This window comes from Pelecanus crispus, chromosome 8 (genome assembly GCF_030463565.1).
Source record: "Pelecanus crispus isolate bPelCri1 chromosome 8, bPelCri1.pri, whole genome shotgun sequence".
Taxonomy (NCBI): domain Eukaryota; kingdom Metazoa; phylum Chordata; class Aves; order Pelecaniformes; family Pelecanidae; genus Pelecanus; species Pelecanus crispus.
In genome coordinates, this window is record NC_134650.1 from 26092791 (window position 1) to 26107168 (window position 14378).

General features: G+C 48.6%; 1 protein-coding gene across 1 annotated transcript in view; it reads right to left on the reverse strand.

Annotated features, from left to right (window-relative positions):
- The window catches only part of PLEKHG4 (pleckstrin homology and RhoGEF domain containing G4), a 100442-nt gene that overhangs the window by 12611 nt on the left and 73453 nt on the right, over nt 1–14378 (reverse strand). Inside the window, 2 exon segments of the mRNA XM_075715714.1 lie at nt 12134–12325; nt 12858–12980. Coding sequence (XP_075571829.1) covers nt 12134–12325; nt 12858–12980 — 315 coding nt within the window.

The window sequence follows — 14378 nt, forward strand, 5'->3', positions numbered from 1 at the left end:
ATTGCATTGTGCATCACTTGCTTTGTATACTATTATTATTACTATCATTATTATATTGTTATTATTATCATTACTATTTTACTTTATTTCAATTATTAAACTGTTCTTATCTCAACCCAGCAGTGTTTCTCACTCTTACTCCTCCAATTCTCTCCCCCATCCCATTGGGGTAGGGGGAGTGAGCGAGAGGCTGCGTGGTGCTTAGTTGCTGGCTGGGGCTAAACCACGGCAGTGACTAACTCTGCTGTGAGAAGTTTTCCTTCTGAATCCAAAGTGACTGCACAGGGGAGCCAAGATAGGGGTGATGAAAAGCCAAGACTGATGCTGATGGGAGCAACAATACAGGCAGGGATGCAATACAGCTGTGGGTATGAAGACTGAAGCACAGCCACAAGACAGACTAAGTCCCCCATCCTTTTGCAGCAATGTCCCAGGACGGCAAGCCCCCCGCTCCCTTGCTTTCTACAACACAGAGAGAGGGAAGCAACACAACAGCTGGGAATATTGCCAAGGACAGCAAGAAAAAAGAAACCAACATAATCAAACAAGCCCTGATCCAGCTTGTGTGCAGCTCCTGTATGCAAGCTGCGCTCCACTCTGCTGTTTGTTAGTGAGACACAACTAATCACGTGTCTTTGTGGCAAGAAACAACTACACAACTCCCCATTTAACAAGACCTCCTCTCACCACCACTATGTTCACTCTAAGTGCCCTTAACTTCAGTCAGTAGTTTGGAGAGCAAGATGAGGTTGGGTTACAGCAAAGAAGACAGAACTGGTGCAGCCAGAAAAGGTCAAAGCATCACAGGTATCATTGTGAACTGAGCCAAGCACTTCCCAACAGCTATACATGGTGCCACGCAGGCACTGACTCCTGCACCTGCCCTGCTCTGCCAGCAGCTCAAGGTCTTGGCACTGAACCCTGCAGAGCCGAGATGCCGGTCGCAGCACAAGAGTGACGGGGCACTTACCAGAACACAAGTCCAAAGTAAATGCTGCTGTCTTGCATGAAAATGCCTGCTCCCAGGTGTGCTCCTCTCATTACAGATGCCCATTTGGGCTTATTCCCTCTAAAGTTCAACATGGCTTTAGGCTGCTTTGAGAACTGACTTGTGCTCACAACACTGATGCGTCCCTTTATCACAGGCTGCTGCATGCACACTATTAGCAGGGACCTGTGGCTAGAAACTGCCTTGTATGCTGACAGTTCAGAAAGACCACAATTAAAAAGCCATTCTGCATCAAAATATATTGAAGCAAAATTATCCAGGCTAAAACCTTACTGTCACAAGAGCTGCCAGCTGGCAAACAGTGACAATCCTGTTTCTCTGCTAGCTCAGAGACAAAGTAGCTACAGCACGAAGTGGTCAGCTCACCACTTGCTTGGATCTACTTTGTGCTTTCCTCAGGCTCCCACCCACCGATACTACAGCACCCACGAAAGAAGGAGCTGGGGGAGAGCAAGACTTCAGGACCTGCAGATGTCTCCCAGTTAAAAAATAGACCTCATCCTACCTTCCCATCTGTACAGAGGGGGTCCATATCCTGGCTGTGTCCAGCTCTGTGCTGTACATTACCATCCCCTACGGCCAGACTGAGGCAGAGCCACTGCTTCAGTGCATCATCTCAGCTCCAGCTATTCACAAGCAAATGCTGCTAGCCTAAATACCAGATTGAGGAGCCCTGGTAACGGGAGACAAGGCGGAGGGGGAAGGGGCCATGCTTCACATGAGAACTACCGAAGTGTGTGGAGAACACCCCGACTGGGCACAGGCCAGATCCCCTTTCTTTCACAGTGCAAAAAAGAGGGAGAGAAAACATCCCAACCAACCCCAAATTCAAGCAAAATTCAAAGCAAGCCACCACCTGACACACAAGAACTTTGGAGAAAACAGTGATCCCTCCTAGACATTGGGATGCTTTTTCCACATCTCTAAAAGCCGAAGCCACTGCTCACTTCTAGCAAGATTTGCGGCTCTGCAAGCTGGCAGCTGCACTTGGAGGTACAAGAAACCATGTAATTTCAGAGCATAAGCATTTCAGCAAAGCCACCAAGTTAGAAGTAATCTTCTCTCTGTGCAGAGGTTCACTGCTATTCTCTTCCCCACCCTGTAGCATTTGACTTTTCCAAACTGCATTTGAAGCCCTGCCTGGGATTCATTAGCAGCAGAAACCAAACTAATCAAAACCGTGTCTTACATGGGATGTAGCTGGTAAAAGCTCAAACAGCAAGGAAAGGACTCATCCTCTTGAAATAAAAAGCTAAACCATTTCTGAGTTGCTGTGTAGCTCACAGTGCCTCCCCTCCACTCTCCAAGGGAGGAGAGACCACTAAAAATCACCAGTTTGCCTAAAACTAGCTGCTAAGGAAAACAAACTTTAAATCCTGTATTTGCATTTCTGCCTGTTACCAAGTACTAGATGTACAAACACCACAGGAGGGCAAAGGATGAGAGACTAGTGCAGGCTACAAACTCCTTGGATTTAAGCATAGGACAGGAGAACAGGTAGATACCCACAGCTGGGCAGGAAAGAAGAACAAGGGGTGAGGGAAGCAACACCGGTCAGGGTTGGTCTTGGCACACTGCAGCCCAAGCACTGTCAAAGGGTGCTCATTAGAGCAATGTGCTTGGAAATCCTTTTGCAGCAGCACTTTAGGTGAACATGAACAGAGCTCAAAAATCTCTTTGTTTCCCCTCTGGGCAGCCAGGCTTGACAAGTCCAGGAGAGTCTAATTACAGGAGAATATAATTGAATAAAATAGGATTGCACATGATTTCTGCTCTCTTGACGACAGCACAAGGACCCAAAGGGCAAGTGTGGCTCGTTGTGCTGGAGCTGGCACGCAGGACACGTGCTTGCCCTTCTTTTCTCTAACTGCTGCAACTGCCAAGCAACACCTAGGGTAGCTCCATTAGGAACAGGCTGACTCAACTGATGAATCACAACAAGCCACAATAATCCCTGCTTTGGTACAATTCAGCGCTTCCACAGAGCGGCCTGTGCCAGTTTCATTATGTATCTATATACAGACACAAATGTATGTATATATTACATACATATGTATATGTTTATATGTGTATGTATGTATAAAATAACTCCCTAGGAAGCTGGGCAGCAAGTGTCTGAGATTTGCCCTCCCCACAGCTTCCACTGTTCTGCAGCTGCAGAAAACCTCCCAATAGCCAACAATGCGCAGTTTTCCCTCAGTTTTTCCTTTCTGCTCCGCAGTCACTCATGACTTTCCGTCATTGGGTAGACTCTGCACCGATTTTTCTCCCCCTATTTTTCTGTCCCACCAAGGGGATTTTCTCAACATTTAAAAGCTCCTGAGTCCAGAGGACCAGGGGCTGAGTATCCTCCCAGTAAAATCAGAACCTTTAACGTTTGCTGCAAACCAGCCTTTTCATGTTTGAGGCACTACCCATCTTTTCATCAGCTTTGTGCACTCATTGCAAAGCTTTGTTTGTCAATGAAATTCTGCTCACAACCCCTTCTTACCAGAATAGGAGCAGATGCTGTTTCCCTGCCTCGGTGAATATTATCCTCCCTTTCTTCTGATGCTTCACCAGTTACAAACCCAAACTATATGCTGAAATTTGCTTTGGCCACTGTCCTTCTTTCTGGCTGCCCCTAACAACTGGGATCTGGTGGCTGGTCCTTCATTTGGCTACAGCCTACACCAGTCACTACATGTGACTGTCATGAAACCGCCTAAAGATTGACTTGAAAGAAGTTACACATGTGAGTGTAACTCACTGATGGCTGAGAAAGCAGAAGGCATAAAGGAGTGAGCACGTGTATTTGTGGATGTACGATGATTGCCTAGAGGAGGAGGAGGAAGAGGGCAGCATATTTTCAAGCTTCTTTTAGTGAAGGGGAGAACTCCCTTCTTTGGAGAGTGCTGAGAGCCTCACATTACCAGCCAGATTTAAGATCAAGCCACAGCAAGATGCATGAGTCACCGAAGCTGGCAACTTGCACAACAGCAACAAATCACTCTGAACAGAGACTGATGGCACCTCCAGAGGTTTTTTTGCATGCTTCACTTTTACATCTGTCCTGACAGCCACATCATTATGCTGTACAACTAACCTGCTGTAATAGGACACAGCAGACCAGTGAGGACAGGCTGGACTGTGGTAGGTGTCTCCCGTCTGCTCTGCACTGGCTCCCTTCTAATGAGGTCCTCTATGCCCAGCTGGGTATTGCGAAACCTCCAGTACACCCTTGGGCCTGGATGGGGAAGTGTGGATGCTTTTCCCTGTAGTCTTCAATCCACATCCTTTCCCCTGTGACAAGCTGAGCAAAACTCAGTTTAATTACTCAATGATGTGCTGGCATCTCTCTGCACTGCGGGCACTTGTGCCTTGGGAGATGCAGAGCAGAAACTGAACCCAGACACCCAATGCGTTTGTTGGGCCTCCGCTCTTCAGAGTGGCTGACAAGGCTAGACACAGGTCCTTGGTTTAAGAACACATTAAGATGCACTCAACAGAATGTAAGCCCCTGTGGAGCAGCCAAAGGAGCCTGGTCAGAGGCAGTGGGTGCTCAGGAGAACCCTGGACATATGGACAGGAGTTTGATATGTAGATGGGAGCCATTGTGAGCTTCAGCCCCATCTGTACACCGAAGGGAGCTTCATGTCCAGATTGCTTGAACAGATCTATTTAACTGCCGCGACTAAAGGCAATTCCAGCCTCCAGGAGGATCCAAGCATCCAGATGGATGCCAGCACATGAACATTCAGAAAATCTGTCACATTGCGCAGCTCCTATCCCAAGTTCAGATAGAAGAAAGCACCCAAACCCAACATTTTGCACACACGCACAAGGCTGGGGTCAGCTAAGCAAAGACCTCTGCTAGCACCAGATCTTACACCTCAAGTGCAATGCACTCCCCTTGCAGCTCAGCTGCAACACAACCTGGGAAATCCCTAAACCTGCTGGGAGGAAATGCTGCCTCCCTGCCATTAGTGACTGGCTACCAGTGCCACGACCCTGCAGGAGATTTGATCCCACCTGACTCAGAGAGAAGGGGAGCCCCAGACTTTCAGACAACCGTCAGTTCATGCTTGTGGGCAGCCAAAGGTACAGAGGAATATTTACTCAGGGGTGCTCTGGTCATCAAGAATGAAGGCAGCAGATGCTTTCAACACATCAGGCATTGACCCCTGCAAAAACAGCAGTGGCAGAGCATACTGGCTCTCCTGGGATCATGGAAGGCAGTTGAAGGGCAAGCAGCCTACATCCTAAAAAGATGCCATGCACTGGCCTGGTATACCCCAGCCTCTTCTTCCTGCCATGCCCTCCAGTGAGGAGGAGGATTCAGCCAGCACAGTAGGAGGGAGAAGGACCCCAGACAGACAGATCAAGGCTTTGCCCCCCTGCACATGCCACAGATGCATCACACAGACCTTGTACTGCACTAAAGCAAAGCCTGAGGTGCTGGGGGAGGTGCTCAAAAGCATGTCAACCCAAGAACCCCTCATCTTCAACTGCAAATTGTGCTTTAATAAACCCTAATTAATTCACTGCTGTCCTGTAACACTGAGGGACAAACTTATGCACCAGTCTCACACTTGCGTTGTGCAACTAGAAAGGTGCCATTTAGCATTCATGTACTGTCACAGAGTTTGCTGGGAGCTAGGGGCACTGCTGTGATGCCAATTTGGCAATAAAGTCATTGACGAAACAAGAGAAAATATCCTGGGCACCAGTAATCTAGCAGTGAATTACTGAAGAAGTCATAAAACAGAACTGTTTCCAAATAATTAATTTTGCAAGACAGAAAATATGGGGGAGCTGTAGCAGATCAGATTTAAACAGCCAAGGCTTCTTGTTTGTGCAAGACTGCTATCTCAAACTCCAAGGCAAAGCAGAAACTTTCTGATACATAAATATCCTTTGATGGGAAAGTAAACATCAGAGGTGTATTAACCTTGCAAGATTTCTCCAACAAAAACCTGGCAGGAAGAAGGGAGAGATTTCATGCATTAACCTTGCACAAACTCTACCAGAGGATCGATTTTCCAACCTCTAGGCTCATTCCTGCAGCTGCTTCAGGCTGCACATGAAAAAGGACACCCCTGAAACAGGAGAGCAAATCAGACTAGATGTCTGTCTAGGGGCACGACTTTACAAGTGTAACTGAGGAAGGAGAGAGAGAAGAGAAAAAGAGAGAGGAGACAGCTGCTGTCAGACAATGCTGAAGCGAGACAACAGTGGCTTCCCCTAAAACAGTTTCACAGCATCAGGAAGGCATGGTATATATTCCTCTGTTGTGCTACTCAGATCTTCCCTCATCATCTTCAGTACTTGCACCAGTAACCAGATGAAATCTGTTATTTGGGAATTTCATGCAGCCTGTCCCCAGAAAAGTAAAGCCAATCTCTGCACAGAAGTAGAGAGAGCAGTCTGTGTTAAGCCTCTCCCAGACACTTTGTTATAAGCCACAGCAAAAACCTCATTTGCTCAGAGGTGCTGGGGGGCAAAGCCGTGTTCTGACCTGCTCAGGTCTGCTAGCAAGAGACAAGCATCATGGCACAGTGACCTGCCTCTCTGTTTGTAATAGGTACGCTACAGTAAGGACACACCAAATGCCTCTTTTTCCACTTTGGTGCTAAGTTCTACTCTCCAAATCTCCTCCAAGCACACTCCCAGAGCAGGGAATCATAATGCCCTTTCAGTAAAATTAACTCTCAACCTGGGCCAAACAGCCTGAAATGGGGGGGGTGTGGGGGGGTGGGGGTGGTGGAAATCACACTTCTAGGTCCTAGCTATCAGGATCCTTTCCAGCTTCCCACACACCAGCATTCACAAACCCTTCTTTCCTCATCAAAGGCTAAGCAAAAAGAAACATCAATAATTTACTGCCTGAAGAGGACTTGATTTTTTTCCTCAGAACCATCATCTGCAACATTGTATCTGGTACATCATCAGAAACCAAGCACAGCAGAAAACAAGACATCAAGAGGTCACTGTCCTTAATATTTTGGGGAGAAGTGGGAGGTAATGACATCTGCAGAAGTCAGCTAATTTATCACGCTCTGGATTTCTGCTGTCACACCTAAGATCAGATCTATCTCTCGGAGCTGGGAGCACTGATGCCAGCAGGTCTCAGTCACTCACAGGACAGGAGCCCAGCAAACCTTGGAGCAGTCTAGGAGAGCAGCCCCCTCTTGTGCTGTCCACAGCCTTTAACAGAAGTCCAGGCAGATCGAAAGGTACCACCTGCCCTGTGCATACATCCCGCAAAGTCTGGAGGCATGCAATCCCAGCAACAACTTCTAGCTGCAGTTAAATTATGCCCACTGAAATCATCATGCAATAACCTCTAATAAAGAGAAAGAGGGACAGGCACTGCTGTAGTACAGGCAGCGCAACCCCAGGATTTGGAGGGACCACGCAAAGATGCACACAGCCCGTAGAGCTCTGTCTGAGTGCACAAAAGACTCACACAAAGCACTCTGATTCATGCTGGATTCATACAGACGTGCACAAGCAACCGAGTGAAAACCCTTCTCTACATTGTTTCCAAACAATCTCAGTACAACTCCAATGTCAGCCGGGGCACCGGATACTTGGTACTTACAGGAGGGTTTGCTGTGTCTGTCTGCTGCCGGAGTCAGGACGGGGTGCATTCAACTCAGAGGGAAGGTGCATGGAAATGTGCAGAGAGGCTTTCCTGCCAGCAGGGCCTGGATGGATGGGAAGAAGGGCCCCAGCCCCTCTTTGGGCCCCAGAGGCAGCAACACTTGTTCAGGGGATGGAGTGCAAAAAGGCTGGCATTCCTACAGCAGCAAGGACAATGGGGAGAGATGAGGAGGCGCTGCCATAATCAAATGCAGGCCAGCTGGCCCTCCCCCAGGAAGGGCAGGCACCTCCTTCACTTGCCAAAGGCTTTGTTTTCTAAGCCACAAAGAACAAAGTGGCTGAGGAGGACAGCCAGAGAAGGAGGAGAATGGAGGGGAACCTGCTATGGGGGCAGATCCACACGTGAGCATAGGTAACCCACTCTACAAGAGATGTCAACACAGATGGAGAGGGGCTGGGCAACACTGCCTTCTCGAAGCAGAGCTCAGAAGCAGCAGCTCCTAGCGTGCAGCAGAAAGAAGCCAGGGATGGCTAGAGATCAGTACTGAGGAACCAGAATCAGCACAGGCTGACAGCCAGGAGTCCTCTGAGAGAAGGGATCCAAGCATGGTAGCCAGAGAACGCCACTGAAGGAACAGCTCACGGAACAGAGCTCAAAGAAATCCCAACAAGGGAAATGCTACCATTTCTCAATCATCCTCACACCCCAACAACCCTGAGCACCGGGCCTCGAAATGGCTTCCCTCAGAAAGCAAATGCAAGGCAAGGGCCCAAACTGCAACAGGCTCCCAGGCCATGGCCCATACTTTCCCTGAGCACCAAAAGAGGCATCATCTTGCACAACATCCTGACAAGCAGGAAAGAGCCCCTGAGGCTGCCTCAGGCCCTCCTGTTGATACAGGCAGTTCAGCTGTGAGAGTCTGGGCACCACACCACCGCACAGCTGCAGGGTATGGAGGTGCTGAGCTGGTGTGATGGGACTCTGCCCTTTCCGGCTGGGTCAGTGCTTTCTTCCAACACAGTGACTTTTGCCAGCAAGTATCACGTGCCTTCACTACCAACCTTCTGCAGGACTGGTTGTCATTCCAGGGCTGGCAGAGACCATGCTGTGTGCTCTGGCTCATTAGACATGCCACTGCGAGTTAGGTAGCTGTGGTCCTGACAGGGCACACAGCTCTCACGTGGGCTATTTCAAGCCTGTGGACACAGGCAGCTGGGGACTTCACTCACGGTAAAGTCAAGAGCATGCAGAGAGCTGGGGATATAAGAATGACCTGGGAAATAGTTTCACCAAAAGAAAGCTTGGGAAAGAAAAAATGTGAAGGCTACCAAGGTAAGCAAGGAGACAGAGACTCACTCTAGCTCCTCCTGGTAAAGTGCCTATGGCAGTGTTACTGTGAAGCCAGGACAGGAGTGAGAGCGAAGGGTACTGGGGACTGCCCTTTCAGGTACCCCAGAACAAAGCAGACATCAGTGCTTTTGGTACAACATACACACCCTTGCTTGCTCAGCTTCCCAGTTCTCCCCCAAAGCACTGCTTGGTGCCAGATCCCAACAGTCTTGGAATTGAGTAAACAAGGGACAGCAGCCAGACCAGGCTTGAAGCCACAGGAAGATGGCGGGTCCCCGAGTATGCCCACACTGAGTCTGTAGTACTGAAAAACAATCCTCCGCCTGCAGTCAGAGATGGGGAAGGCAGCTCCTCCTGCCTCAGCCCAGCCATCATCCAGCCCTTGTCAGGCACAGAGAGCTCCTGCCGCAAAGGAAACGGGGACAAATGGAAACATCCAGCTTGGCACCGGTCATGGCTTTGGGGAAGGAACCCTGCCAGCCCATGTGCAAGATCCATGCGGTCTGGCCCAGCTCAGCCTGCCTCATCACAGGGAGCTCTGACAGACCACCAGGAACTGCCAAGCAGTGAAAAACCACAGCATGGCATCTTGATGGACCATATGGGGTCATGCTGTCCTATCCCATGGCCTGTCCAGCAGTCATAGTCAGCACCCTACAAAACACTTGTCCACCACATGCAGAAGAAGGGCCAGCAGAACAGAGCCTCCCATTCCCAGTAGGCAGCAAGGTGCGCGAGGGATGAATACCGTGATCCCTGTGGTGGGTGCTCCACTCCTTTGGCGCATGCTGAGATGTTTGGAGAGATCTGAGCTTGCCAGCTCATTACCACAGTGTACATTGCTTACGCATCTTCAGGCTCTTTCCCCAAATCCTGGGGTCTGGCATGCTGCAGGCTCTTTACAAGAAGGAAAACCAAGGACATTGCTTAGTTTAGACTCCTGCTGTTGATACCCTCAGATACTAGGGAAGAGAGAAGGGAACCCCCCCCCAGACAGGCACTGACAAGAACACTGCAGTAAGGTCAAAGCAGCTCAGCATCAGAAGAGAGTGAAACCAGTTTAGATAAAATCTGCCTTCCCCCCACCACCCAGACCACACTACTGACTTTGCTTTGGGAAGGCAGAAAGCATTCTGGAGAGGAAGATCAAAATAACCAGTACTGAAAGAACTTTCAGGCTGTGCAGCAACTTCTGCACTCATCCTACAGCTGCAGGATGTATCTATCCCCTCCACACCCCTGGTTTCGGTTGGCCACTGATTCACAATACACACATGTTGTATTTACACCACCAGCATTGTTTACAGTTCTACTGAAACCAGCAAGATCAAAATCCTCCTCCCTCACTAAGCAAGATACCTCTCCTCCACACCAAAGCAGTGCGCAAACACACTGTGCCGCTATCATTCAGTTTTCACTGGGCCTGTGCAGCATGAAAGGCACAGCCAAGAGGGATGCTGCTGCTGTCGCCAAGGACTGCATCCCTCAGTGGTCATCCACCAAAAAGAAACTGTATGAGCAGTGCTATAAAGCCCTAAGAAAACAAATGGTCCATCTTTGGCGTCTGTGTAACATTTGTGCCCCTAAGAATGACCCAGGCTTTGAAAGGCTTTGAAGCTGTGGAAGAACACCCATTACTGTTGAGTCATGTCTGACTGCCCCGGCAGCCCAAGAGCTGCTATTGTGATGTAGTTTCCATGCCTGAACAGAGCAGCCATCATGTGCCACAGTCTACATCTGTGCTCCAGAGATCTCCAACTTTGACTGTGTAGGTTCATACAAGACCAATGTTTGGCTTGGCTTGGCTCCAGACTTGCCAAGATGCCAAGCAAGACCTGGCACCTTTGTGTGCCTCAGTTTATCAGAAGGATGGTTGTCATATTTCTTACGGGGATCCTTGCCAGGATCCCCCATGACGGCAACAGGTGTTCAAGGACCAGAGCAGCCCCTGAACATCTGTGCTCAATGAGTGAGCAGAGCGCAGGTTCTTGCCATTCTCCTACAGCACAGAAGGCACTTTTCTCCTCACTGGGTGTGTGTGAGAATATTACACATTCCCACAGCAAGAGAGTCCTCCACCTGCACAGCAAACTGCACAGATGAGCTAGAACAGACATGCAGAGCATCACCAAACTCACTCCATGCTCTCCTGTCCTGACAGCAGTGTTCTGGGCTGCCTTCTCCACCTTCCTCCCTCGCACAGGATGCTTCTCAATGTTCATGTTTAGCTGAATTTCCTCCCCCCTCCCTGAGCACTTCTGGCTGCCAAGGCAGCTCAGAGACAGCAACTAAGTGGCACCTACATCTGGTACAGCTTAACTTCTAGCATCTATTCTTTCTGGAATTTGAGAACTTCAAACCTCAATGTTTGTACAAGTGTGGAATAAATGGAGCACAAGCCCCCTGATCTTCTGTGCTTGCCAAAGCTGTACTTTAAAACGCACTTAGAAAATCCTACTGTTTATTCATCTGCAGCTTTAGAAATTAAAGGACACCATATCCAACTGCAGGTCTGCTGAATGGGTGCATTTGCATTAAACCAAACAGGTCAGAAGGCCAGGCACTCAGCACAGCCACCACACACCCCCTCTCCTCCTGCTTCCCAGATGCCTAGGCCAACCCAGTCCCCTTGGGTCCCTCAGCCACACTGCCCAGCACCCTGCTCTGGTGCTTCCTTTCCTCACACAGGCCTCCACAAGAGAGGGGCTGGACTCTATTTAGCACTGAATAGCAGGGTGCTATTCCTGATGTGTCAACAGGCTGAATTTACCAGTGTGTAAGGATACTGTATGAACAAAATGCAGACAGCCTACTCTGGCCTGGTGGCCAAGACTAGACACAAGGAGCCAATCTTTTGGCCCTTAGTGTCCGAGCCAGCACTGCCATGATTCTTCTGTCCACTGCGGCCACGAGAGGGGCCTACAAGCTACAGCTCAGACAGCAGAAGACCTCTATTCTTAACAGACGCGGACATTTTCTTGAATACACACCCACCCCTTTTTCCACATACCAACTTAAAAAAAAATCACTGCAGGCACATGAGCATGAAGGGACTTTTGCAGGTCACAGATCCAGCTCCTTGTTGCTGCACACACTACATTTCACATCTTTCATAAACAACCCAGCTCTGGACTAAGTCCAAGCAGGCTTTTTACACCCTCTTCCGTGCAGCAGATGCCTTGTCTTACCTTGTCAAAGAATTCATACAGCCTGACTGTCTCACAGATTCGATGCCTGTTTTCATCCAGTTGAGTGCAGAACTCTTCCAGTTGATCTTTGTAGGTCTGCAGCTTTACCCTGTAAGAATGTACATCCACAGAGGAAAAGTCTTCCCATCGATCCATCTTCTTTAGTGCTTCCTGCCCCCTTCTGCAATATTCCTGAAGGCAAAATGCAATTGCATATGAGGATAGGGACCTGACATGGATAGTAGATAGTCTTCAAGGTCATTAACAGCTAGGACTAATTAGACTGGTTTTTAAGGTTCAAATCATATGAGCAGGGGTGTTCTTGTTTACAGCAGAATTCTGGAGAGTCCTGACCTCTGTTATGATTTACATGAGCCATGCAGCAGCTTGTAAAGGCCTACACAGTAAAGCCACAGGTCAATTACGATAAAAAAAAAGAGTGTTACAAGCACATTAAGGGATTAACAAAAAAATCCATCTTCCATTACAATAGTTATTTTCCTCAAAACTGGCAAATACCATCTACTGAGGGGTTGAGCTGGTGACTTTATCTACAAGAGGAGAGCAGGGAAGCCAAGCAGTGTAAAGGAATGACACAAACCTTGGTGATGAACCCTCTACCAATGCCATCTTAGCATCATGGGTTTGGCTGAGCACGTACGAGGCACATATGCTGCCAGCTCAGATTCTGGAGGATATGTTTTTCCAATCAGACAACACTTACACTGGCAACAAGATCAAACTCCCTGAACTGCTTTTGCGCTTGAAGCAGCATCTCCAAAGAATCGTCCAGGTTGATCGTATCCTTTAGCCGTTTTCTGCCAACATTCTCGATCCAACTGCTGACCTAGGAGAAAAGGGAAAAGCTCCACTATTTGTCACTCCATGCTACTCACCAAGGTAGGCCTTTATGTGGAAAGAGCAAGGAATTGCTCTCATAACCCTGGTCATTTCATTACTGGAAAGAATGTGCATGTACAATTCTCCCCACCATCCTGGTATTTCAGCCTGAGACTCCTGCTAGGAGTTTTTCCACTGCAGGTTACTGAGTAATTGCAAAGCTCTGCCATTGCTCACTAGCCTTAGGCATAAACAGGGCAAGTAGCTGCTTGGGCTCTGTTTCGGGTGAGCCAAGATCTAATGCAAGCCCTGCAACCTGCAGGCTGGCCTGATATTCTATTATTGTTAAAGTGGGATAAAGTCTCCCTACTGCCAGATTTCCTACACCACTTCCCTTTGCTAACTGGCAGGGCATGAACTACATCAGTGTGAACATACTGATGGATTCTCCCCATCTGCAATGTTTCACGGTTCTCTGGGACTCTCAGCTACTGGTTTTCTGAAGGCAGCTCGCCACAAAGCCGTGCAGTAACTGCAGGTTCCTCGATAGAGCCCAGCCACTGCTGCAGTTATAAGCCTAGATCCTCAAACATGGGTAGAGGACTAACAAGAATGTCCTAAAAGCAAAGCAGACACAGGAGGCCAGGCAGGATAACACAGCATCTCCATCAACAGTAGGTTTTAAAAACAGGCAAGGAGACTTGTCTGCAATGCTTCAGGCATAGCTGCACCTGGGGGAAGGGACAGACTAAATGTTTCCTAATGCTCACACATCCTGTTTTCCTGTATCATCTCAACCCATATCCCAACTCAACCCCACAGTCAAGGACAAACTCCTAGTCTTCTGGACTTAGAGAAGATCCATGCCCATGGAACAAGCCCATTGGCAAGAGGAGACGACGGGGGTGGGTTCCCAGGTTGTGACCCATACTGCAAAGGGGCACACTGCTGCTGCCTAGAGCTCCTAGGCAGGCTTAAAAGCAAGGATCAGCTGCTGCCAGCAATGCTGCCATCATTGGTGATGTGCAAGCAAAGTAAGCTGAGAGCAGTCAGTTTTGCTCAAGTCAATCAAAAAAAGTTCAGCTTAAAGCAGGGACAGGTTGCAGAGACTGCCTTTGTGCATTTTTTTCACTTCTGTATAGTATTAAGAACCTGTATATTTAATGGAGTCTTTACTAGGTTCTTGCATCACACTTCTTGTCCTGAACACATAGTGCACGGCACCTGAGTGTCTATCACCAAATGGTAAGTAATTAAAACTCTTGGATCAACCTTGGCCTGTTAAAACAACAGGTAGCCTACAGCCTCTTCCGCCAGTCCAGTTCTCTCCAGAGAAGAGCCCAGAATCCTAGAAAAGCAATGGTGAAACTGGTCCTAGTACTGATCTTCAAGGATGAAGGTTCCT